General features: G+C 60.6%; 1 protein-coding gene across 2 annotated transcripts; it reads left to right on the top strand.

Moving 5' to 3' along the window:
* The first annotated feature begins 1,838 nt into the window (after positions 1–1,838).
* LOC308060323 (casein kinase II subunit alpha-like) lies at positions 1,839–24,859 on the top strand. 2 transcript variants are annotated; one of them, XM_080378885.1, is made up of 13 exons: positions 1,839–1,975; positions 10,643–10,778; positions 13,135–13,246; positions 14,919–15,020; positions 16,812–16,862; positions 17,850–17,909; positions 18,979–19,062; positions 21,195–21,305; positions 22,306–22,407; positions 23,424–23,524; positions 23,671–23,819; positions 24,131–24,220; positions 24,342–24,859. In XM_080378885.1, the coding sequence occupies exons 2-13, from the start codon at positions 10,678–10,680 to the stop codon at positions 24,455–24,457; spliced, it is 1,179 nt and encodes a 392-aa protein (XP_080235011.1). In that variant the 5' UTR covers positions 1,839–1,975; positions 10,643–10,677; the 3' UTR covers positions 24,458–24,859. The 2 variants fall into 2 exon arrangements, with proteins under 2 accessions (XP_080235011.1, XP_080235010.1); XM_080378884.1 differs by having other exon boundaries at positions 1,885–2,024.
* Positions 24,860–25,034: the final 175 nt, after the last annotated feature.

The following is a 25,034-nucleotide window of genomic DNA, read 5'->3' as shown; positions in this document are numbered from 1 at the left end:
GGGCCAGCATGGCCCCCGTGAGCCAGCACAGCCCCGGTGAGCCAGTACAGTGACATGAGCCGGTGCAGCCCCAGTGAGCCAATATGGCCCCAGTGAGCTACTGCGGTCCTGGTGAGCTGGTACGGTCCCGGCAAACCAGCACAGTCCCTGTGAGCCAGTAAAATCCTGGTGAGCCAAAATGGTCCCAATGAGCCTGTCCAACCCCAGTGAGCTGGTACAGTCCTGGTGAGCTGGTACAGCTCCGGTGAGCCAGTACAGTCCCAGTGATCTGGTACCATCCCAGTAAACCAGCATGATCTTGGTGATCCATTGAATCTAGTAAGCCAGCACAGCCTGGTGAGCTGGCATGGCCTGGGTGTGCTGGTATGGCCCTGGTGAGCTGGCAGACCCCAGTAAGCCATCATGACCCCGGTGAGCTGGCACAGCCCTGGTAAGGCGACACAGCCCCGGTGAAGCCGGCAAAGCCCACCCGTCCAAATGCCCAGGACCAGTCCCTCATGGGCAGTGGTCTCCTGGGGCACCCAGTGCCTGGCCCGGCTGCATGAGTGCTGCGGGACCCCAGCCATGGTGGGTGCAGAGCGGCTCCCCGGTTTCTGCACCATGCTGAGAGGATCAAAGCAGCTGGATGCTGACTCCAACGTGGGGGGTGTCCAGCCCCCCACCCAGGGCAGACAGCACTGGCAGCGCCCCCCCCCCCCCATCCCACCGCAGCTGGGCTGTGTTGGTGGCATCAGTTGAGGCCCCTCTTTGGGGTGTGCTCAGCCCCGTGGGGTATCCCAGTGCCTGGGGGGGTCCTCAGTACTGGCGGGTCCCATGGGGGGGGGGGGTCCCAGTGCCGGGGGTGTGTGTCTCTGTGCCATGAAGTTCCCTCAGCAGCGGTGCCAATGCAGAGCCCCCACCTCAGGGCCATCAAGTGGCCCCTCAGCGCCTGAGCCCCAGGGTGCGGCTCCAAGGCACCATGGACACCACCATGTCCCTGCACTGTGGGGGACAGGTTCCCATCTCAGGTGCTGGCACCTGGTGGGTTTTGCTGCCAGGAAGGTCCCTGGGTGCCCCCGGCCTCTCACAGTGTGGGGGGACCCGACTGGGGTACACAGTGGGGACAGCGGTGGGAACAGGGACACAAAAGTGAGGGAAGGGGATGGAGAGGAGCAGGTGTGTTGAGGCTGGGGAGCACTGGGAGCACTGGTCATAAGCTGCACTGGGAGTGCTGGAAGTAGGTGCTGCAGGCAGCACTGGGAGCACTGGTCCTGGGACAGGCCAAGCTGGGGCACCAGGGGCACTGGGAAGCAATGAGTGCACTGGGAGCACTAAGCACACTGGGCATCCTGTGGGCATTGGTGGCTCTGGGGCACTGATGCAGTGGTTGCACTGGGAGCACAGGGGGCACTGGGAGCACTGGTCCTGGGGCACTGGGGGTGCTGGGAGCACCAGGTGCACTGGCAAGCACTGGGGGCACTGGTGTCACCAGGAGCATTGTTGCACTGGGTGCCCTGAGCATTGGTTGCACTGGGTGCCCTGAGTGCACCGGGGGCACTGGGTGCCATGGGTGCATCCGGCACCCTGTGGTCACTGGGCGCACTGGATGCAACGGGGGTGCTGCGTGCACTGGGGGCACTGGGGTCACCAGGAGCACTGTTGCACTGGGCGCATTGAGCAGCACTGGTTGCACTGGCTGCGCTGGATGCAATGTGATCACTGAGCGAACCAGGCGCTCTACGCGCACTGGGCCCCGCCGCGCCGCGCCCCCCGCCACGGGCCCCCGCGCAGGCGCGGTGGCGGCGGGCGGGCGGCGGGCGGGGGGCGGCGCTCCGGCCGGGCGGTGGCGGCGGGGCGGCGGGGCGGTGGCGCCCCCCATCGGCCCGGCGGGGCGCGGCCCGTCCGAGGGCGCCGCCGCCAGGAGCCGCCGCCATCTTGTCACCCCCAGCCGAGGGGAGGCAGCGCCCCTCCCCACAGCGCCCGGCCGCTCGGCCAGGTAGGCCCCGGCCCCCGCCCCGGCCTCGGCCCCGGCCCCGGCCCCACCGGTGAGGGCACAGCGGGGGGGCGCTGGGCAGGGGGGGGGCTGGGCGGGGGGAGGGGTGTGAGCGGGGGGAGGGGAGGGAGGAGGAAAGGCGGGGGGGGACGGGGGGGGTGTGGGTGTGAGGGGGGTGAGCGTGTGTGAGTGAGTGAGCATGGGGGAGGTGAGTGTGAGTAGGGGGGTGTGAGGTGGGGGTGAGTGAGCATGGGTGAGTGTGAGTAGGGGTTGTGAGGGTGGGAGTGAGGAGGGGTGAGTGAGTGAGCATGGGTATGTGGGGGGGGTGAGTGAGCACGGGGGGGTGAGTGTGGATATGAGTAGGAGGTGAGTGTGAGTGGGGGGGGGGTGAGGAGGGGTGAGGGGGGTGTAGGTGAGTATGGGTGTGAGTGTGAGGGGGTGGGGGAGAGTGAGCATGGGTGTGTGGGGGTGTGTGAGTGAGTGGGGGGGTGAGTGAGGGGATGGGGGTCTGGGTGTGTGTGAGTGTGAGGGGTGGGGGTGAGTGAGCATGGGGGTATAAGGGGGTGGGGGTGAGTGTGGGTGGTGTGACGGGGTGTGTGAGTGAGCATGGGGGTGGGGGTGAGTGTGGGTGGTGCGAGGTGTGTGTGAGTGAGCATGCAGAGTGAGGGTGGCTGTGGGGGGTGAGTGTGAGCAGGGGGACTTGCAATTGCAGGTGGGGGGGGCTGAGAGCCTGAGTGAGTGTGAGGGGGTGGGTATGATGGCATGAGGATGAGTGGAGGGGGAGTGTGAGTGTGGGGGTGTGAGTGCAGGTGGGTGGGGATGGGGTTGGCATGAGTGTGAGTGAGCATGGGGGTGTGAGTGCAGGTGGGTGGGGTGTGTGAAAGTGTGGGGGGGAGTGAGTGTGAGCACGAGGCTGTGAGAGCCTGGGTGGGTGTCAGTGGTGAGGATGAGTGGGATGGTGTGCGAGTGCCTGGAGGAGGGAGGTGAATGTGTGGGTGGGTGAGCTTGGGGGGCAGATATGAAGGTGTGGGGGTGTGTGAGTGAGCGCGTGGGGGGGGTGAGTGCAGGCGTGAGTGTGGGGCTGTGAGAGCTTGGGTGAGTGATGGTGTGTGAGTGCATGGGGGGTGCGCAGGTGGGGTGGGGGTGTGTGAGGGTGCACATGGTGGGGTGTGAGTGCAGACGGGTGGGAGATGTGGGGGGGATATGAGGGTGTGAGTGTGGGGGGCGCAGGGGTGTGTGATGGTGTGTGAGTGTGCAAGTGTGAGTGTGAGGGGGTGTGAGTGTGAGCACGGGGTGGCTGGGGGTGAGAGCAAGCACAGGGTGGGGGCTGTGAGAGCAGGTGTGAGTGCGGGTGTGAGTGTGAGGGTGTGTAAGTACAGGTGAGTGTGGCTGTGTTTGCATGGGGGTGTGAGGGTGCACATGTGAGGGGGGAGGGGCAGAGGCGATGATGTGTGATGGGGGGAGGGGAGCGGTGAGTGCTAGTTTGGGGGGGGTGAGGGTGAAGACGGGGGGTGGGGGGGGGGGCGGGTGCCCCGCCGGGTGGGGCAGGGATGGGGACATGGGGACAGGGTGTCAGTGGGGCAGGAGGGACACAGCACTGGGGGGGGCTCGCTGGGGGGCACCCCATGGGCAGCGCTCCGAGGGCTCTGGGGGGTGGGGGTGGTCCTGGATGTGCCCAGGTGTGGGGGGGGAGCTGTGGGTCTGGACGTGCCCAGCTGGGGGGAGGGGGTGTTGGGTGTGCCCAGGCCTGTGCAGGGCTTATGGGGGAGGGGGCTGCCCCACTGCCTGGGTCACTGGGAGCTGCCCGGTGTTGGGGTCCCCTTCACTGGGGGTTCACCTGAGTGAGGTGTGGGGCAGGGAGCTGCCCCATGGCCTGGGGGTGGGGTGGTGTCCCATGGGGCAGAGGTCTGGGGCAGGGCACAGTGCTGTGGGGCCAGGCGCCGCAGGGTGGCCCCTGCCCTGGCGGGTGACAGGGTGACGCCGGGCGCGTGTTGGTGCTGAGGTACCGCGGCAGCTGTGGGGAGGGACGGGCGGCTGGCACCGCTACCCGCACTTGGCTGGCTCCTCGTCCCGCCACGCGGTCAGTGCCGGCCGATGCCACATGGCGCGGGGGGGCGGCGGGCTGCCAGCGGGCGGGCACCGTGGTTTACCAGATTCTCATAGTTTAATCTTAAAAATTCTCTTCTCCTCTGCGGTGGGGAGGCGATGGTGGGGAGGCAGCAGCCAGTGTTCGGGCCTGTCCCGGCACAGGCAGCGGCTGGCCCGTTGGCGGATGGTGGCGGTGATTCCCGGGGAGCACAGCTTGGCACCGGCAGCACCTGTTCTCCCCGCGCACCTGCCTGGAGGGGTGGCAGGAATCTAACAAGCTTTGCTGATGGCCTTTGTTGACGATGGAGACTAAACCAAGGCAAAGCCCGCTGCGGTTGGCGCGCCGCAAATTTTTTCTTGGATCGATTAATCCGCCCTCTGCTCTGCGCTGCGGCAGGTGCCGGCCCTGGCCCATTCCCACCAAAGCCCAGCCCTCGGTGTCACGGTGAAGCCTGTGCACTGTGCCAGCACCCCAACCCCTTTCTGGGCACCGACAGTGACATTCTAAAGCGTCTCCCTTAGGCAATGCTGGTGTTGGTTCACGGTGAGCTGTGCCAGCGGGAGCTGTCCCGCTGGGGGGATCCCTCCCTGCCGGGCATCGCAGAGGAGGAAGAGCAGAGCCTTTAAACCACTGGCAAGGGGAACGCAGCAAAGGCAGCACGAGGGAGACCGCAGCAGCGCGGTGGTGCTCTTGGCGGCTCTCTGGTCATGCCGTGTGCCCGGAGGGGACCCGCTGGGTGCCGTGGTCTCGCTGACCTGGCCGGCTGTGGCAGATGGGGCAGAAGGTGCTGTTGTCACAGCTTTTGTCCACTTCCTCTGAAATCTCCCTGCATATTCCCACCACCTCGAAACTTGCTGTGTGATGCAGGGATAGCTGAATTGAGGCTATCGACCCCTTGCTGCTTCCCCTCCTCCTTGCGGGCTTGGCCAAGCTTCTCCCTCCGAGCCTTTCTCTGACGGCACCCCGGCGTCCGTGGCTGTTTGGGGAGTTGCCCTTCAGAAACGCGATGGCAATGTCAAAGGGCTGCGAGCAGCTTGCACGGCTCCTGCTCTTTGGGAATGGGATGGCTTTGCGTGGTGTCAGTGCCTCGAAGCCGGCACCAGACCTCGCTCTGTAGGGTGTGTGAAAACGCGGTTAAAAACACGGCAGGGAAAGCAGCGAGGGGATTTGGAGTTACGGGAGAGGGTTTGAAGTCAAAGGTCTGGGTCAGGACTTGGAGAGAGGGAGGGAGGGTGAGGAGGCAGAGGGAATCAGCACCATGCCAGCGCCTGCCTGCCTGTGCGCCTGCCTGCTGGGATTTGGCATTCGAGCCTCTTTCCCCACTCCCTCCAGCTGGAATGGGTTTGGGAGCCAGCATCGGCCACGCTGAGCCAGGCGCAGGGGTGGTGGGTCTGTACCTGAAGGAGGGCAGTGAAAGTGCTGAAGGGTCTTATGAGGAGATGGGATGAGAGGGTAAGCGATGGGATGAAGGGAAACGGCCTCAGATTGTGCCAGGGGAGGTTTAGAGTGGGTGTTAGGAAAAATTCCTTCCCCAAAAGGGTGGTCAGACGTTGGAACAGGCTGCCCAGGGCAGAGGTGCGGTCACCACCACAGGAAGGATTTAAAAGATGTGTGGATGTGGCGCTTGGGGACGTGGCTTAGCGGTGAGCTTAGCGGTGCCGGGTTAGCGGTTAAGATGGGTGAGAAGGGTCTTTTCCCACCTAAAGGACTCTGATCCTACGGTGTGGGGGCGCAGTTTGCCATGAGCGATGGGGTGGTGACACGGTTTGTGTACGGAGTCAGCTGAGCCCAGCCTGTTTCACCCAAAGCTGTCACCTCGCCAGGCTGTTCGCTGCTGCGGGCTTGGGTGTAACAAGGCCATCGGAGCGGTTTAAACAAATCGGTGCGTTACGGAGTGCCTGGCTGGAGAGCCTTCCCCGTGTGGAGGATGACTAAGGGCGCGCCTGCCCAGGCACGCAGGAACGCTGGGCCCGTCTCTCTGTGCGCTCGTGCCAGCGTTGGGATTTCAGGCTGGAAACCTGAGCCAGCTGCAGCCAACCAGCTGGGCTGTGGAAACGATTTCAGGCCAAACTGCTCCCGGGTTCGCTGATGCTGTAGCTACTGCATAGGTCTTCCCTTCAGAGCAGCCCCAAGATTGCCAGAACTGCAGGTGCAGGAGCGTGTTGGTGCCGCAGCCTGCCTATTGCCGGACGCGTGGGCATTGCCTGCCTCGAGCCGCAGCTCTGCGCGGGGCTGGAGAGAAGGGCAAGCCTTGCCGGCTCGCCCCTAGCCCACCGTGGCCATGTGCCCTCAGCAGTGCTGAGCTTCGGCTGCTGCTTTTCTAGAACCGTCTCTGCCTGCAGCTGCTTCCCGAGGGAACTCTCCTGTCTGTGGAGAGGGTCATCTCCTCTCCCATCTTCCCTCTTTGTTTTGGGGAGAGCCCAGGGGGGTCCCGGATCCTGGCCAGCTGGGCAGGGTGGCAGCAGCGGCGCTTTCCCCGGCCTGATCCCCGGCTAGCAGCCTGCCGAGCCGCAAAGCCAGGCTTGGAGGCTGGCTGCGGAGCCACTTCCAGCCTGGCTGTCATTCCCAGGTGGCTTCTCTCCTCTCAGTTTTGGCTGCAGCCGCTTCCCTTGACATTTCAGTCCACCGAGTTGCTCCGGTTTGTTACCCAGAGCTGGAAATGCGGGTGTTCAGCTCTTGTTCTCCCTTTCCATGTGCTTGGCTTGCCTTTCTCTGCTGCCTTCTCCAGAGGTCCCATTGGCTGTGAGTTTATTTGGTGCGTGAAGGCCAGTTGCTTTTTCTAGTGCTGAGGAGAGCCGGCGGTCTGACTAGCGGGAAAAGCCTGGAAAACAGGGATTTGGAGAGACACTGCCATGCAGAGGAGCTGAGTTCAGGAAGGACTGCAGGGCAGCGCTCGCTGTGAGGGTTGTGACAGTTCCCTCAACCACCGATGGTCAGTCAGGATCAGCTGGAGGCTGGTGATGTGCTGGGGGACAGGGCAGGCAGTGCTTCCCAACTGGGAGAGAGGTCAGAGTGTGTTCCCGAGGCCTGGCCCAGCTGTCCCCGGCTTCGTGCTGACAGCCCCTCGCGCACCAAAGGTCAGCAGCTTGCCCGAGCTCGCATCGGGGAGCTGGCGCAGGGTCAGAGCTTCCCTCAGCCCTTGGGGGGGCCGTGCAGGGGGACAGGGCTGTGGCATCACCTGCCTGGGTGCGGGGAGAGCCCATGGCCCTTGGGGCTGCTCCGCTTCCCATTTGCAGAGCGTGTTCAGAAGGGGTTTGGGGCGAGGTGCCTTGGTGTCTCGCCAGCCCATTTCTCCCTGAGGAGCCCGGGGAGCTTGGTGTGGCACTGGGGACCACCGCTGTCCCAGTGCCGAGGAACGAGCAACCCCTGGGCTCCGGCCAGTGCACCTTGGGGGCTGCTTCTAGCTTCCCAGGGAGGGTGATGGTGGCCACGGCCTTGTCAGGGGCTACAGGCTTCTCGCTGGGGTTTGGAAGCCGTGGCAGGGCTCCCCTGGGAGGAGTGTTGGGGGTGGTTGAGTGGGTGCTGGTAGCCTGCCTCTGAGCCGTGGTGCAGCTGCAGGGGGGAACGCAGGGACCCTCAGCCCCCTTTTCCTGAGGGATTCAGAGGGTTGTCCCGGCTGTGCTGAGGGGCGAGGGCAGTTTGACCAGTGTCGGGAGCTGCTCTGGCTCTTCTCATCTCGCTACCTCTCCGATAATGCTCCTTACGTCTCGGTCGTGCTGCTGAGAGAAGGATGACAGATGTCACCCTTTTAAAGAGAGACCAAACGCTGCGTCCCGCTTAGGTTTGTTATTTTAGTTTCAAAAAATCCTCAACAGATTGCTTCCTGTGGAGGGGAGCCGGGAGCGAGCTCTGCGCTGGGGGAGCACGGGGAGCTAGCGAGCTGCTGCCGGTGGTTGTGAGTTCAAAGCGATAAGTGTGGGAAGCCCCCGGCCGCGGTCGGCATCTGAGAGCTGGGACACGTGGGGCTGAAAGCCCAAGAGCGCACCGCTCCCATTAAAGCCTTTAGAAGGGAAAACAAAAAACCCTCTGAAATTAGCACCGAACACAGAGGGTGGGTTTTTTTCCCCCCCTCAAGCTTTTCAGGTTAAAAATATTTTAAAAGTGGGACAGGATGACAGGATTCCTGGCTTATTTCGCCAGCCTCGTGTGTGAGAGTCTCAGGTGCCGGAGAATGTGCCGCAGGGAGCAAGCCTGCTTCGGCCGGAGGGGAGCTTGCCAGTGCCAGCGTGTAAGTGATGTCACTGTGGATCGGAGCAGGGAAGCGCTTCCCGAGGAGCCGCCTCCTGCCATGGGATGGTGGGATAACCGCAGCCCCCTGAGCCAGGGCTCATTAGCTGCCTGTGCGATTGCTCTCCGTGCGTCACGGGTGGGTTTCCCCTGCATGGAGCAAAGGGTCGTTGTGAGCCTGCGGTGGTACGACCGCATTCTCAGTTGCTGCGTCGTGCCCTGAGGAAGGTTCCGGCTGTTTTTTTTCCCTCCCTCTCTCATGTCCCTGCAGTTGTTTTCTTTTCCCTGTCAGCACTTTTCACCCCGATCCACAGTGCCAGCAATGCTGCAGCAGAAATGTCACCTCTCCACCGGAGTCGGCCTTGCAGGCAGGCCTGATCCTGCCCACTGCCGGCCTTGGGAGCGCCACGTCCCCATGCACTGGCTTTCCCGTGCCGGCTGATCTCCCTTGCTGGTGCTGCGGGAGGATAAACGAGAACACCGTGTCCACCGGCCGATGCTTCACATGCCCCGGCGCGTTCTGCTTGCCGTCAGCAGCCTTGGCTCTTCCCTCCCCCTGGCCCTGTGCACTCCTGGTTTGTTCGGAGCGTGTGCTTCCTGCGCCGTGCCTTGCCTGGGGTGTTCGCTAGATGCCGGGGGCACCCTGCTGCGTGCAGAACGGCAGGATATTCTTTCTGCCTCCCAACAACTTTCTTTTTGCCCTTTGCTGAGCAGAACGTCTTTGCTCCTACTGCCGGAAGCTGTGTGCACGCCATTTCACTGAGTGGTTGCAGATGGGACCTGGTGGGATTTTTCCATTCTCAGTTGCTGAGTGGTTTTTGTACATCCCAAGCCCTGCTCCAGGCCGCAGGGTCCTGGCTGGGGTGATGGAGCCTGTTAACCTGGCAGAAAACTTTCTTTCCTGGGTTAGTGAGCTCTGCTCGCTCCCCTTGGCTTGGGAGTCAGAGGGGCCAGATCCTGTTCGCCCAAGCCTGGTCTCTGTGTGCAGTGCCGTTTGCAGGCAGCTGCCTCCCTCTGGCTCTGTACCAGCTGGGTAGCATCTACCTTTCAAGATGCTTATTAACCCTTGCACAGGATATTAAAAATGCAGAAGGGCTGTCTTAAGTGCTCGGTTCTCCTTGCTGGCCGGTGCTCATATTGATTTATTGACTCACCGACTCCGCCGTGCCATGGCTTGCAGGTGATTTTGCCATGGCAGGAGCAGAGCCCAGGCTGCTGTGTCAGAATATCTTCTATTTTGGGTAAAAGACTGACTGCAGGGGAGGGTGGGGGACAGCAAGAGCAGCTCCTCTGAGCCCAGGGTCCTGGCTGGCGGACATCTGCCAGCTCAGCACTGCATCTTGCCTTCTCTCGGGGAGGAGCTGAGGTTTTGGTACCTACCCATGTTTCCCAGCTTGTGGTGTTCAGCTGAAACATTTCTTCCGTGGCTGCGTGTCCCTGTTTCCTGGGTGCTGCCTGGAGGAGGGGGAGCAGCAGGACTCTGGCCCTCCTTGGTGGCCCAGCCGGTTGATGCGGCACATTTTGGTGCACCAGCATGGAACAGGAGCTGGAACCAGAGGGGCTGCCAGCGAGAGGAGAGTGTGCCGGCTGCCCAGGGCCGGGGGGCTCCCGTGGGGGCTTCCCAGGGCTGCTGTGCTCCTGTGGGGGCTCACCGAGGCCACTGGGCTCGTGGAGAGCTGCTGCTGTAGTTGGTCCGCATGGCTCACATCCCCCTTGTCGAGGGACGGAAGAACTCTGTCCCCTGCGTCCTTGGGGAGGTGATGGGGTTTGGCACGGAGCTCCCCGGCCTCGGCCAGGGCCCTCGCTGACCTCTGCTTGTGCTGGGCGCCCAGAGCTGCTTCGGTCCCCGTGGGGCGGCTGGAGAGAGGCCCGGGGCAGCTGGCGGAAGGAGTTGAGCTGGTGCCGTCGCTGCACAGTCCAATTTGGCTTGGGCCAAAGCTTGCAGGCGCAGGGAGGACCCAGTGGTGCTCGCTCCTGGCCGCTGCGGGGCTCCTCAGAGCCGGAGAGCTGATCGGGGTTTCTCCCCTCGGCTGAAGTGGCCTCTTGCGTGGGCTGGGGGGAGAGGCCTGGGCTGGGAAGGGGTGTGAAGGACAGCCCACCTGTCGGCACTGCGCACCCCGGAGCCTGCTCGCTGGTGGCCTGGGCACAGGTTCCCTCGACGCTGCGTGCCAGCCGCCATGCTGCCGGGTGTCCCCTCTGAGGGCCGAGCCGTGCCTCCTGCCCACCCTCGCTTGCTGCAGACCCCCCCCAACTCGGGTTCACTCGGCAGCCCCGACACGCGCCCCTCCTTTTCCCTGTTTCTCTCACAAGTGTGCCTTGGTCTCATCCCAATTCATGTGTGTTTATATTTTTAGGGTGATTGAGGTACTGCGCCTCTGGCCGTGGAAGCATGTCGGGGCCAGTGCCGAGTCGGGCCAGGGTCTATGCAGACGTGAACACTCAGAGACCCCGCGAGTACTGGGACTACGAGTCGCACGTCGTGGAATGGGGGTACGCCTGGGAGATAGGAGGGGGACCTACACCAGGGCCTGTGCGCAAGCGCTGCCACCGCTCTGCTCGGTGGCATGGGGACAAGCGCCCGTCCAAAGGCAGACGGGCAGGTCGCGGGGTTCCCGTCCAGCCGCGGTGCGAGGGCCGGCACCCGGCACAGCCGGGACTGGCATTTCGGTTTTTGGCATTGCTGTCCAGCGCCCACCGGGGGACCGCGCTGCCTGGGGCGGGAAGCGGGGGTGCTGATTTCCAGGGGAGCCCTGGGCTCCAGCCTGCGGCTCCTCCGTGGCTTTGCAAGTAGAGCCACTTGTATTTAAGTGTTGAAACTAAGACCCGGGTGTCTGGCTTCAAGCATGCAAGTGCGTGCTTAACCAAACCAGTGTGATGAGGGTTTGTTTTTTATCGCTGGGAAGGACGGCAGTGTCAAAAGACGGCAGCCCCCGTGCCACTGTCCCCGGGGCGCTGACGGGAATAACAGGGAACAGTGGGGAGATGCTTGGGAACAGTTCTGGAGCGGAGGGGTTTGAAAGGACGAAGGTGAAAGTCTTGTGACTATTTTTTTTTCTTTTTTGGAGTTCCCCTGAGGACTGGATTCTCTGAGAATTCAAAATGAAGGCGACCAGTTGATTGTTTTATACAGCAGCCGGCTTGGCGAGGAGCTGGGCAAAGGGCCAGCTTTGACTTCCCAGGTAGTAACATAGCGCTCAGCGTTCCCTTGCTCCAGGGCATCCTCCCTCCCGAGCCGCAGCGTTCGGGCTGGAGGAATATTGCCCGCCAGGGACAGCGGCTGCTCTTTGTTTGGGTAGTTGTGGTAAAACCTATAAAAATTAGAGTCTTTTATCTGGGGCTGCAGCGTAAGCTGGTGCCTGGGCACCGAGGAGGCTGTTGGTGCTGCGGTTGGCAGCTGTTGGCGGGGTTGCTGCCGGGGCCAGATTAGGAGCCCTCCCCGGTGCTCTGCCTCCGCCCAGACCGCGGCTAGCGTGCCGGTCACTGGTACCGGTGACCTAGAAATGAAAAGCTTTTTATCCACTTCCAAATCCCCTGCGCCAGGCGGAGCCCCAGGGAGCCTTCGATCTCTGTGGGACGGTAATTCCATGTCTTCTGCGAGCATCCTGGATTGTTTGTTGTGGTTTTTTTCTTTTTCACATGAACAGTCCTCGCAGTTAATGTTTTCCCTGCTGCTGACCCCGAGCCTTCCCGTCTTGTTCCTAGTGAAGGTGAACTAATCCTGCCCATCTGTAGCGCGTGGTTCACCACGCTCCCTTTACTTGCGTTCGATGAGCGCGGCCGCAGGTTGGGGAGCGAAGCTGCCTGGCGTGTGGGTCCTGCTGCGGCTCCGCTGCCCATTTGAACTCTCCCTCTTTTCCTCGAGGTGCTGACAAGTCATCTCCTGTATTGTCTCCGGTAATTAGCAATTTGTGAAGTCAAGCTTTCCAGCCTGTAATTCCCTTTCTTTCCTCAACTTGTTTATCCTTATCAAATCCCCCCAGGGGCTCCGTGCCTTCCCTCCTTGGCATAGCAGAAATAATTGCCGATGCTTCTGCTGTTTCCTCTGGTCCCTTCAGGTGACTCTGGTTTAGACCTTAGTGGATTTAAATACATGGAGGTTTTATGGGTGAGAGTTGGTTTATTTCCTTCTGGTTTCCAGTATGGAATATCGATTATTTTTTTTTACAAATCCTTGGGTGTGTGATATCCTTTACACCTCAGTGTAATGCAGGGGTCCCAGGGGGATTTTTATGTTGGGTATTTTGTCAGTCTCTGCCGCTAACTAACTGCTGGTGGGCTCCGAGGTTTCAGGTGAGCTGGTCCTTGCAGCCCTTGGAGCCCTCGCCTCCTCTTACTGACGGAGAAGAGGGAAAGGTGGAGCAGTATCATCTCCGCAGGACCCGTGGCGGGCTGGGAGGCGAGCTCAGACTGGGAGGGGGGGAGCACCAGCACTGGGAGCCAGCAGAGGTGTTTTCGACATGCCAGCTGGGTTTGCCTGGAGGGCTGCAGTTCGTGTGCAAGTGTGGAGGGGGGGCTGTTCCCGAGCTGCCCGTAGCGCCTGTGAGGTCTCGTGTCCCATCTCCACGTGGAAGTTGCTGAGCCAGCCCTCTGCGCTGCGTGCTGCTGGCAGCGCTGGTGCTCTCCAGTCGTTTGCCGGTTTGTTTGTGTGCTCCTCTGCGGTGGTAGCTGCTTCTCTCCAGCCCTGGGCACCATGGTGTGCTGCTAGCTCTCCACTTACCATAGGCTGACCCCCAGATCTTGACCTTCCCGCTCTCCCTGGGAGCAGTGTTGTCTCTAAAGCGAGCAGCTCTCTGTTCTGGGCCGGGTGCAACCTCTTCATCTCGGTATTTCTCTGTTTCTCAAACAGCAACCAAGATGACTATCAGCTCGTGCGGAAACTTGGCCGGGGCAAATACAGTGAAGTCTTTGAAGCCATCAACATCACCAACAATGAGAAGGTTGTCGTGAAAATCCTCAAGGTAGGTGTTTTGTTCACCGTTGCGCTCACTGTTTTGTTCCTCTGCCAATTCTTCCACGTCTTCCCCTCCTTTGCCTCTTCCTGCCCTCTCCATTTGAAGCACTCTGTTGATACTTGGATGATTTCATCTTAGCTGAGGAGAACATCAACCCCCAGGGCAGAAGTTTTGGCTAGCTTGTTTCCGTCCCAAGCAAAGCAGAGTTACGGAGGCACGGGCAGGCTGAGCGCTGGCACTGGATTGTGCTTTCCTTGGGCAGCTGTTCGCAGGCAAAGCAGTGATGGGAGCAGGGAGGAAGGGGATCATCTACATGCAATGGAGGCAGAAGGAAAGTCCTGTGCCCGGCCTTGTATGGATGTCCTGCCTGCATCCCCTCTGCCCTCTCTGTCACCCACTGGTGCCACTGCCGTGAGGTTGCGGTGGGTACCAGGCAGCTACGTCTTGGCATTGCTCCCAGACTACGCTTTAGGGAATAATTTTTCTTTGGGCCTGTTTCAGGTCACAATCTCGCCAGTTCAGCAGAAGAACTTGGCTTGTTCTGGTGATCGAAGGTCATAAAATCCCTGTGCTGGATTCATGGCCTGGCCCGAGCGAGGTCACAGGAGCCCAGAGACCTTTCCCAGGATAAGCAGACCAGCATCTTGCAATGCGAGGTCGTTGCAGCACATGATGTCCCAGTCTGTAAGCTGGAGCTGATTCCTGCCCAGGGGATGAGCACAGGCACCCCCGCGTGTCCCAGGAGCTTGGGCAGGGCACAGAGGAGTTCCCTGGAGCTAACAGAGTCCTGACGGATGGACAGCCACGTGTCTCATCCCTCGTTAGTCTCATGGGACGTGCTTAGGCTTGTCAGCTTGCGGTGGCAAGCTAATTTCTGTGGTGTTGCCAAGCCACAGGTAATTATAGTCTGTAGGATGCACGAATTATAAAATACGGGGACGGTCTTAAGAATATTGCCTTTGCAAGAGAAAGAGCAGAGGTGGAAGGGGTGTAGCAACTAATCAGTGTAACAGAAATACATATTGAGAAAACCTTAGGGCAGATTACAGGTGAGGGCATGAGAAATGTCCTGTTTAATGTATTTGCCCTGTGTCTCACCCAGCCTGCGATGGAGAAGCAGAAAGCTAGCTCGGAAGGCAGAAGGAGCATCCTGGTCTCAGAGGCGGGCAAGGGACTCGGGTCAGCTTCTCAGTGCACATCAGAGCTGTCCCTGCACCCACTCGGCCCACACAGAGGGTTTCCCTGGGCAGTTCAGGTTGGGGGCTGGTTGGGAGGCAGCACAGAGGAGTTACGGAGACACAGACAGGCTTGGCTGCTGGAGCTCTTTCCCCAGGTGATGCTTTCCTTGGTTAACTATTTCCAAAGTTTCAGTCAAGGATTTAACCTGGGCCTTGACGAAACTGAGCTTGCTCTTTAAAATCTTTTGTTTGTAGTAAAATAATCTCGTTGAGTAAAATAATCTCTCGAGGGTCTCCCAAACATGGGAAACTCCATTCCTTTGGAAGCAGAGAGCTGTTACACGGACAGGCTTGCAGGGTGCCATTCTCCAGAGCGATGACGCCTGCTCAACACCATTCCTTTTGCCCAACGGAGGCACCATGCGCTCCTTGGCTGTTCCCCTTGAGCGGCCAGAGAGGTTGCTCTGCTGGTAACTGGCTCTCCTTTTCTGTTTTACCAGCCTGTGAAAAAGAAGAAGATCAAGCGTGAGATTAAGATCCTGGAGAATCTCCGAGGAGGCCCCAACATCATCAGCCTACTAGACATAGTGAAGGACCCTGTGGTAAGGAGGATGAAGGGGCTGCTCCAGCGGTTGCAGGGGCAGGGTGCGAGGCAGGCCTTCGGGGTCCTTTCCACCCTGTGAGTTACAAGACTGAGCTCAGGCTGACTCCCTGCCCCACTTGGCATCCATATGGCAGCTGAAATCACCCTGGGGAGATCTCTGTGCACATTCCCCTCACGAGCACTGTTGAGACAGTAGACGAGAGGGTAGAAGTGGAAGGAGATCTTTCTAGCTGATCCAGCAGCAGCAGGTGGAGGAGGGTTGTGCTTGCAGCGCTGTTGCCCTTCTGCTGGGTGGGTTTTTTGGCTTTTGAACCACCCTGGTCTCGTGCAGGGCTGGGCTGCTTTCTCTTCTGGGTGATGCTCCCTGCCTTTGCGAAGGCCGAGGAGAAGGACAGGCAGCAGCCAGTGTGGGTTGCGCTGTCACCAAAGTGATCGGGCAGAGGGAGGCTTTCCTCCACCCTCGGCACTCTGTGCTGAGACCCTTCACCCCTCCCCAAACCGGATGATGTTTTCTCTGTGGCACTGGCTGGGCTCCCAGCTCTCACCCAGGGGCAGCTTTTACTTCTGTCATCCCTGCAGAGCCAGGATATCCCACTGTCCCCAGGGGTTTGTACCCCACGTGGTGTGAGCTGGGCAGGAGTGCCAGGCTGGGTCAGCTCTGCAGCGGGCTCTGCTGCCCGGAGCTGGGCAGGGGGATGCACAGCGCTCGGCAGGACCCAGGGGGTTGTGGAAAAGCGGCTTTTGGCAGCAAAGGTGTTGAGTTTTACGTGGGCAGACTGATAAAAGCCGTGGTGGTGATGTAGCGCAGCTGAATTTCTCCAAGGCCCGTGACTTCGTACCGCCTGACGTGCTGATTAAAAAGCTGCATTAGGATGAATTAGCAGGGCGTATTTGATCCAATTTTAATCCTCTGACAGGCCGTGAAAGGCAGCTGTTTGTGGGGAGATAGCAGCGAGCGGGGGCCCTGGGGACTGGCTCTCGCTCCGCTGCTCCTTTTCCAGACGGGTCTGCAATGCCGGCTGGTGACGTTTGAGGTGACAGATCACATCGTAGGGAAGGAGTGCGGGTGGGTTACATGGCCGGTGAGCAGGACTGTGCTCTCAGGAACAGGGGCACAGGCTGTGGCATCGGGGTGGGTGCCAGGTTTTGGGGAGCAGCAGGCCAGAGGGGTGCTGAGGGTGATGGCTTCTGCACCGGTGCTCAGGGTGGCCTCTAGCCCAAAGGGCTGCCCGGCTCTCCTGGGTGTTTTCAGGCAGAGGGTGTGTGTGGGGGGTTCTTCCTGCACACAGACCCTGGGGGTCCTGCCCAGCATCCCGCTGCGAGGAGAGCCAGGAGGATCAAAGAGAAAGGGAAAGAGTGGGGAGAGCCCTGCAAAAATGCGCTGGAAGAATGTGGCATGAGACCTCGACTCGGCGCCTGGGGGTGCTGCGCAGCTCCTCCACGTACGGTCTCTGAAAATGTCGCTCAGTGGCTGCGGTGGTTTGGGAAGCCCCAGCCGGGCCTGCTGGGGAGGGATGGGGTGGCCGGGGCTGTGTGGCTCCCACGCTGCCCACCTCCTCCTTTTTGCTGGAGATTTAATTAAGTCTTTGTGCGATCGGGTCACTGCCAGCTGAGGCAAGACGTGGAAGCCCCTTTCCAGGGTCTAACCGCAGCTCACTCTGGGCACCACTCTTCAAAACCAGCCCTCGAGAGTTCCCTCGCTGCCCGCCCCGCCTGCCTGCCTGCCCTGAGCAAAGCTAAACCTCTCTCTTTTCTTTCTGTCTGTTGAACTGATGCTGCTGTCCTGCAGTCTCGGACACCTGCCCTGGTCTTCGAGCATGTCAACAACACAGACTTCAAGGTAAAGTGACCTCTGCTGCTGCAGATGCCTCCGAAGGCGATGATGGTGTGGAGTATCTGGGAGAGCTCTTCTGGGCTCTGCCACAGAGCAGGCGTCACACCCTGGCTACCAGAGGGATTCCTGACCTGCTCTGATGCTGTCTCGTGGTGGGAAGGGAATACCTCTCTCTGGCAGAGGCACACGGTGTCACGGAAATGGCTGGCATCGCTGTCTCAGAGGGGCCGGGGGATTTTGGGCTGCGGCCAGCAGCTCTTTTCTACATTTTCCAGTTAGGAGAACCAGGGGAGCGCTGCTCGCGTTAGGGATTGTCCCCAAGCCTCTCCTCTCTGCCATGCTGCTTCAGCGATTGGCCATCATGGGCTTGTATTTGCAACCTGGTGTTGGCCAATTTGTGGGCTGAAGCCTTGGGCTAATTGAGCCTCGTGTTCCTGGAGCCTGGGCTGAGCCAAGGGCAGTGAGAAGGGCTAGCGAGAAGGAGTTAGTAATAAACCAGCAGCCGCTTTGCCAGTGGCTGCTCGGTTCTGTTTCCAGTGAGGAATTGGGCCTGATGTGAGGCTTTTCCCCCCAGATTCTTGTCCCATGGCTTGTCTTTGGGCTGGCTGGGTTTTGTGAGGGTGGCACAGCATGCTCTCTCTTACCCTGGTCTCAGGATGAAAACTGAAACCTTCCAGGCACTGGGTCTGGTGGGGTCATGGAGCTCTCTGGTGTTCTCCTGGGTGGAAGCGGGGAGGGCACATCCATGCTCCGAGGGTTGGTTAGCCAGGCTGGGAGCATGGTTCCTCCCTGGAGTTTGCTGGCCTTTCCCAGGTGGGGAAATCCAGGGTGCAGAGCGGGTACTATGTGCCACCTGGCCAGCTGGGGCCTCTGGGCCCGAGTTGTGGCTCCACCAGCGTCTGTTCTGCCCCAGTGCAGGCGGCTGTGCCTGTATGAGGAGCCCTAAACATAAACATGCTGCTTTTTGTTAACTTTTTGTCTCCATTCTTCCAGCAACTGTACCAGACGCTGTCTGATTTTGACATACGGTTCTACATGTATGAAATCCTAAAGGTAAGCTCCCGGGGACGGCTGCAATATCCACAGCCCCAAAGAAAATCCTTGCTCAAGCAGAGACCTGCTGCTCAATCTCCCCTGGAGAGCCTGTGTGTGGAAGCAGGAGGTAGAGAGCAGAGCTCATTTGGCTACTAAACCCTGCTGGCCCGTTGCCCAGCCATCCGTGTGGGATGGCTTCTTGGGCAACTGCGTGTGGGGAGGCTCGGAGGCAGGTGGCTGCAGAGTGTGCTGGTGAAGGGCTTAGAGTGCGAGGTCGCTGTGTCCTTGAGAAGCAGAAGCCGTCTTCTTTATTTCCCTGGCTTCCCTCTTGCAAGACTTCTGCCTCCGCTGGGACCTGCTATGGGAAGTGGCTTTGGCTGCACGCTGCCGTCGGGGCTGTGCTGAGGTGGTCAGCTGGGAACCTGGGGGTGATGAGACCCTCTCCCAGAGCACCCCTTGCCTGTCCCAGCCATCCCTGTGGGCAGAGGCCAGGCTAGGATCAACTGCAGCGTGTCCCGGCTGCGGGGCTTCAGCTGGAGCGGGCACTGCAGGGCAGTGGCAGCCTTTGGACAAGGTCACCTTCGGCACAATGTCTCCACCAGTGGGGCTGGCACAGGGCTGGAGAGGGAGACGGGGCTGTTCCCCCTCACCGCCACTCGGTCACGCACCGGCTCTTGGAGCTGGGCTGGGCTTTGCGGGGCTGTGCCCAGGGGCAGTGCCCAGTGCACGCGCCTGCGGCGCAGCCAGCTACAGGCTTTTGGTGGTTCCCTCCCGGGAGAGGTGATGGGGCGTGTTGGACACCAGGGAGGGTCCGCACTAGAGGTGACTGCACAGGGTTTGGAAGAGGGCTGGAGATCCCTGGGGAATGCGTCTCTCCCTGTAGCTTTTAGGACAGGCGTCACTGAAGCAGAGGCTGACCTCGGCGCCACTGGAGGCGGCTGGCTGGCTCCATCCCAGAGTCCCAGAGCAGCCTCCGGGTCTGTCCTTAACCGCCGGCCCTGCTGGCTCTGGCTGTGGGTGCACTGCCCACTGCTGCTGCCTCGTCACGCGGCGGGAGGCTTTCTGACAGCGCCTTTTCTGTCCGCAGGCACTGGATTACTGTCACAGTATGGGTGTCATGCATCGAGACGTCAAGCCACACAATGTCATGATTGACCATGAGCACAGAAAGGTATGGTGAGGTTCAGCTGGCTCCAGCTCCAGCTCCCAAGGGAGAGGGGAGCACTGCGGGGCCACGGTGGGCTGGCTCGTTTTGCCTGCATCTGCCCCAGTGCGGTGTGCCGCTCAGAGCAGGGAGGGTCAGCCATGCTCTGCCAGCTCCCGCTCTCGCTGTCACAGGGCTGAGCAGAGGCCCTGAGCTTTGAGAATCGTAGAAGTGTCAAATCACAGAGGTTGGAAAAGACCTTTAAGGTCATTGTGTCCAACTGTTAACCCAGCACTGCCAAGCCCACCGCTAAACCATGTCCCCAAGCACCACGTCTACATGTCTTTTAAATCCCCCCAGGGATAGTGGCTCCACCACCTCCCTGGGCAGCCTGTTCCGATGCTGGACGACCGTTTCGGTGAAGGAACTTTTCCCAGTACCCAATCTAAACCTCCCCTGGCGCAGCCTGAGGCCGTTCCCTCCTGTCCTGTTGCTCGTTATCTGGGTGAAGAGACCATCCCCACCTCACCACAGCCCCCACTCAGGTGGTTGTAGGGAGCGATCAGGTCCCCGCTGAGCCTCCTCCAGGCTGAGCACCCCCAGTTCCCTCATCAGACACGTGCTCCAGACCCTTCACCGGCTCCATTGCCCTTCTCTGGACACGCTCTGGCACCTCAGTGTTTTCTTGCAGCGAGACCTCTCGGCTCCTGGCTGAGAGCCTTTGTGCCGGCAAGAGAACTGGCAGTTTGGTTTTACCCACTTTGTGTTCCCGTTCCTGCAGGCCAGCACAGGCTTACCCCGTGTTTAGCTGCTGCAGAGGATTGCAGGTTTGATGGCAAAACGTCCCTGGCGTGGTTAACGCCCTGTGGCCCTGCCTGTCCCCGGCAGCACCAGAGCCCGCGTTCAGGCTGGAGTGTTGCCTTGAAGTGGCGAGCAGCCCTCCTAGGGTCTGGGCCCCAGCAGAGCCCCGTGAGGGGAGCGCTGAATTTGCAGCTGTTTGTTTGGAAATACAGGTGGCTGTAAAACCCACACCTGTGTCCAGTAAAGCCGCTTTATTTGCCACCTGTTTGTCAGTAACTTGGGCTCGTAAATGTAACTTTAGATTTCTTCCAGCACCTCTGTAGCAACTGGCCAGCTGGGACGTCAAATAAAAAGGACTTCAAAAGGCGCCTGCACGGACAGCGGCAGGCTGGGCGTCTTGCCGTGGCACGGGCAAAGCCTCCTGCAGCTGCTGAGCGCCCCCGTTATCAGAGCCGAGCCCCCCCGCACTCTTTGGGCACTGTGCCCTTTGAAATCTTCCCCGTTGTTGCAGCCTGGTATTGCCCTGCGTCCTACCAGCTGTGTTTTGTTGTAACCGCCATGCTCACAGAAATCTGAGCTGAGCCAGTCTTTCCTTCTCCCCAAATTAATATTAAAACCGCTGGAGAGGCGCTTTGCGGACGACAGATGCCATGATTCTCAGTTCTAATAAGGCTTCTGACTTAAGCCAACCAGAGAAACGTGGCTTAGATGTGTTTTCTGTACAGTAGGTATAAAGCTGATGGAAAGCTGCAATTAAGAGAGCAATCATGGAATAGTTGGGTTGGGAGGAACCTTATAATTATCAGTGGTTTGCTGTCAAGAGCAGAAGGTCCGCTGGGGATTGTCAAAGGCCTGGCATTATTCCAGGTTAATGACCGGGCCGAGGGACCAGAGCGCGTGCGTCGCCTGCGGGTTTAATGCGCCAGGCTGAGGAGGGCTGCAAGTCCCCTGACTTCAAAGTGATCCTGGCAGGGTTTGAGAAACGATCTGAAAAATGGGGTGAAATTCCTGAGAGGCAAATGCAAAGCCCGAGCCCGAAGCAGGAGTCGTGGGGGACAGGCACAGGACCGGCATCACGGGTGCGTGAGCCGGCTGAGGGAGCGTCATCACAAGCTGTAGCATCACTGCTGCGATGTCCCCGTTGCCTCTCCCCGTTAGCACTGCTGCGGTGATGGCTGTGGCATGGCATGGCTGTGGCAGAGCTGTGTGCGAAAGCGGAGCAGCCGGTGAGAGGACAGATGAGGAGAGACTTGTCAGTGGTGGCAAGCACACAGAGGGCTGGCTGCTGCCAGCTGTGGGCCTGGGGTGAGCGGGGTCACAGGTCCCTGTACCCACGTGCTCTCTCTTCCCTTCTCCAGCTGCGCCTGATCGACTGGGGGCTGGCAGAATTCTACCACCCTGGCCAGGAGTACAACGTGCGGGTGGCCTCGCGGTACTTCAAGGGACCGGAGCTTTTGGTAGATTACCAGGTATGTCCCAGCGCCTTGTGCCGACAGCAGAGCCAGGGTGTGGAGATGCGGGCTGGTGTCCTGCTGCCATGCAGCCCCGGGCTCTCCGGTGCCTGGGCAACCTGCAGCCACCCGCAAGCAGGGGAGGGGATGGGACAGCCCAGCTACCACTCGCAGTGGCTGGAAAGGCTCTGGGTAATTGGTATAACCTCCCTGGGGTGGACATAGAAACACAGAACACTTTGGGTTGGAAGGGACCTTAAAGACCATCCAGTTCCAACCCCCTGCCACAGGCAGGGACAGCTCCCAGCAGACCAGGTTGCTCCCAGCCCCGTCCAGCCTTGCCCTGAGCTCCCAGGGATGGGGCACCCACAGCTGCTCTGGGCAGCCTGTGCCAGCACCTTGCTGCCCTCACAGTAACAAATTTCTTCCTGATATCTGACCTGAATCTCCCCTCTTTCAGCTTAAAGCCGTTCCCCCCTGTCCCATTGCTACAGGCCCTTGTGCAAAGCCCCTCCCCAGCTTTCTTGTGGGTCCCTTCAGGTACTGGGAGGTGCTCTAAGGTCTCCCTGGAGCCTTCTCTGCTCCAGGCTGAACCACCCCAACTCTCTCAGCCTGTCCCCGCAGGAGAGGTGCTCCAGCCCCCTGAGCATCTCCGTGGCCTCCTCAGGGCTTGTTCCAACAGGTCCATGTCCTAAACATGTGCTAAAGGATGAAATAATTGGGAAGGTGAGATTAAAAGAGAATTGTCTGCCATCCTGCAAACAGCCCTTGAGGTGGCTGCTTGGCATCTAGCTTTTCTGCCCGTGACCGATGAGACCACGTGCTGTTCAGAGTCTGAACCTGAAGCTGTTGTTGGAGATGGCCCTGGGCAAGGCGGAATGTGGGGCGGCTAGATGCGGCACCAGAAACCCACCCCCTGCTCTCTGCCGTGCTCTCGGTGCACAGTCCCGGTCCTGGGCTCTCCCCGCAGCTGGCCTGTCACTGACCCCCCGTCTCTCTGCCTTCTCACCTTTTCTAGATGTACGACTACAGCTTAGACATGTGGAGTTTGGGCTGCATGCTGGCCAGCATGATCTTCAGGAAAGAGCCCTTCTTCCACGGTCACGACAACTACGATCAAGTGAGCACCAGGGCAGCACGCTGCCTGTTTCCCACATCACCCCGTCCTCCCGCAGAGCCTCCCCTTCCCACTCCCCCCATCGCCCGGTCCTCCCGCGGAGCCTCCTGGGTGAGCTGGGGAGCACACCGCGAAGCAAACCGGCAGCACTGAACCAGCAGCCTCTGACCCTGGCACTTGTGCCACCTCTATGCGCTGCCCTGTCTCTCTGTCCCCTCCCTGAACCAGGGTCTCTTCTCTCCATCCCCTCCCCGTGCCAGGGTCTCGGTGCTCCCTGCTCTGATCTCTTTGCTATCTGTCCGAGGGAGAAGTGTATTGAGCTGGCAGCTGAATCTGGGGGTTACTGGGCAGGGGAGCAGAGCACTGATCGCACTGGGAGGTTCTCGCAGGAGCTGTCTGCCTGCCCCACGTGCTGCTGGACGGGGTGCAGCCAAGGTGCAGCTCTGGAGCCGCAGGAACGGAACGCAACATTTCAGTTATTCTGAAATCCAGTGGGGTTCACAGGATGCGGCTTTGGAGCTGGCTGGGGTTTTCCGGTTGTATCGCTTCCTAAGCTCAGCCAGCAGCCACTGGTGCGCCTGGTGCACCCCAAACCCCACCGCAGCCCGCAGGGGGGCCTGCAGGGACCTGCAGCTCTGGGATCCGGGCTCCCCACTGCATCCACCCTCGGGGTAGGGAGGGGAAATGGGGTGTCTGGCTCCGCTCCAGCTCCGGAATGCTGGCCCTGGAGCAGCCTGGGTGCGTGTGCACCCTTCCCTGCTGAGAGCAGGAGCACAGCATGCTTCAGCATGGCTTCCAGGTGCTGCAGGGAAGGGCTGCGACGCCTTGCCTTTGCTTCGCACCCAAGCGAGGGCTGGGAACGCATCCTTCCCCAGCTGTGAAGCTCCACTGAGCTGCGTCCTCACTAGCGGAGTAAGGGACACTAGGGTAGCCAGGACCTGCGGGCTGCAGCAGGGCTGGTGGGAGCCCCATCTTGGCCGTCACCCTCAGTGTTGCTCCTTCTCCCACCCTTCCGCCAGCTCGTGCGCATTGCAAAAGTGCTGGGAACGGAGGACCTGTACGACTACATCGACAAGTACAACATCGAGCTGGATCCCCGCTTCAATGACATCCTCGGCAGGTGGGTGCGTGGCAGGCGGGGAGCCGTGCCGCTGGCTGTACCGGCCGCCATGGCCCATGCCTGGGCGCGGAGCAGGAGAGGGCAGTGCAGGAGGTGAGAGCGACGCGCCAGGGCACAGGGCTGATGCAGCGCTCTCCTCCTCGCAGACACTCACGGAAGCGGTGGGAGCGCTTTGTGCACAGTGAGAACCAGCACCTCGTCAGCACCGAGGCACTTGACTTCTTGGATAAGCTGCTGCGCTACGACCACCAGACACGACTCACTGCCCGGGACGCCATGGAGCACCCGTACTTCTGTATGTCTGCCCGTGCTGCCACCCGCGCCAGCTCCTTGGGGCTCCCACGGGATCCCCCCTGCCCAGAGCCGATCTCCGTGCTGCTTCTGGCCCTGCTTCCCACCCATCACCGCTGCGGCAGCTCTCCTGGTCCTTTCGCGCACACAGGCAGCGCCCCACAGCGCAGCTGCGGCCACACTGGCTGCCTCCCTGTGCCCGTGTGTGCTCCTGTGGGGCTGCCACTCCATCTCGGGGTGGGGGGTGGGTGGTGAGGCACCGGTGTGCGGGGGGCAGCTGTCACTGATGCCTGTTGCTTTCCCCTCTGCCCACAGATCCCATCGCAAAAGACCCGGCAAGGATCAGCACCTCGGCTGGACTCTCGGCCAGTAACACGCCTGTCAGCTCCTCCAGTATGTTGGCAGGTGAGTGCTCGAGCCCACGGGCCTCTCGCGGCGGGGCTGCAGGACCCCGTCGCACCCCCCTGGGGCTGAGCAGCGCTGGCTCGGAGCTCTCCTGCCGACCCACAGTCCCTCTCTGGCACAGGCATTACCTCGATGTCCGCGTCACAGCCCATCGGCAGCCTGGCTGCATCGCCTGTCATCTCCTCACCCAACGCTTTGGGCTCGCCGGTCCCCGCCGCAGCCGGTGTGCAGCCCTGAACTCACTTCTCAACCTCCGGCTTCCCGCAGCGCCGAGGCCGGTGCCGCGCCTGCCTTCTGCCCTCCTGCCTGCCCCGCGAGAGCCGAGGGCTCCGGCCGCCTGCGGCAGCCCCTGCCCAGAGGCAGAACCGGAGCACAGTGGGAGGGTGCTCTGGAATTTTATTTTTATTTCTGTTGAGTATGGGGAAAAAAAAGAGCAAAAATGTAGGTTCCTTTTTTTTTTTCTCTGTGCAGTAACAGTATCACACTCTCTGGCAATGGACCAAGGCTGATCTCTGTTGTGTCTGTGTCGGGGTACGGCGTTAGCTGCGTTCTTCTCATGAGGATCATGGTTAGTGATGCAACTACAGTGTAGAAATCTAAAATGAATAATAAAATTTATTTTCTATGTCCCTAACAGGACAGCAGGAGCAGCAGCTTCTTCTTGGGCAGGGGCCCAAGGTGCACCCCCACCGCCGTGCGTGCAGCACCGACAGGGCTTTGGCACACGCGTGTCATGGGGAGGGGGCAGCAGCGTGGTGGCTGTGCAGCTCGGAGCCTTTTCAGCCTTGTGAGGCGCAGTCAGGGCCATACCAGC

The sequence above is a fragment of the Falco punctatus genome, assembly GCF_963210335.1.
Source record: "Falco punctatus genome assembly, chromosome: 3".
In the NCBI taxonomy this organism is placed as follows: Eukaryota; Metazoa; Chordata; class Aves; order Falconiformes; family Falconidae; genus Falco; species Falco punctatus.
The sequence above is the reverse complement of the archived record's forward strand: the minus strand, read 5'-3'. Positions and strand labels throughout refer to the sequence as shown.

Coding starts and splice junctions, on each gene's coding strand:
- LOC308060323 (XM_080378885.1), top strand. CDS start 10,678: ATGTCGGGGCCAGTGCCGAGTCGGGCCAGGGTCTATGCAGACGTGAAC. Junction 10,779..13,134: donor TCGCACGTCGTGGAATGGGG/GTACGCCTGGGA, acceptor TTTCTCAAACAG/CAACCAAGATGACTATCAGC. Junction 15,021..16,811: donor ACATAGTGAAGGACCCTGTG/GTAAGGAGGATG, acceptor GCTGTCCTGCAG/TCTCGGACACCTGCCCTGGT.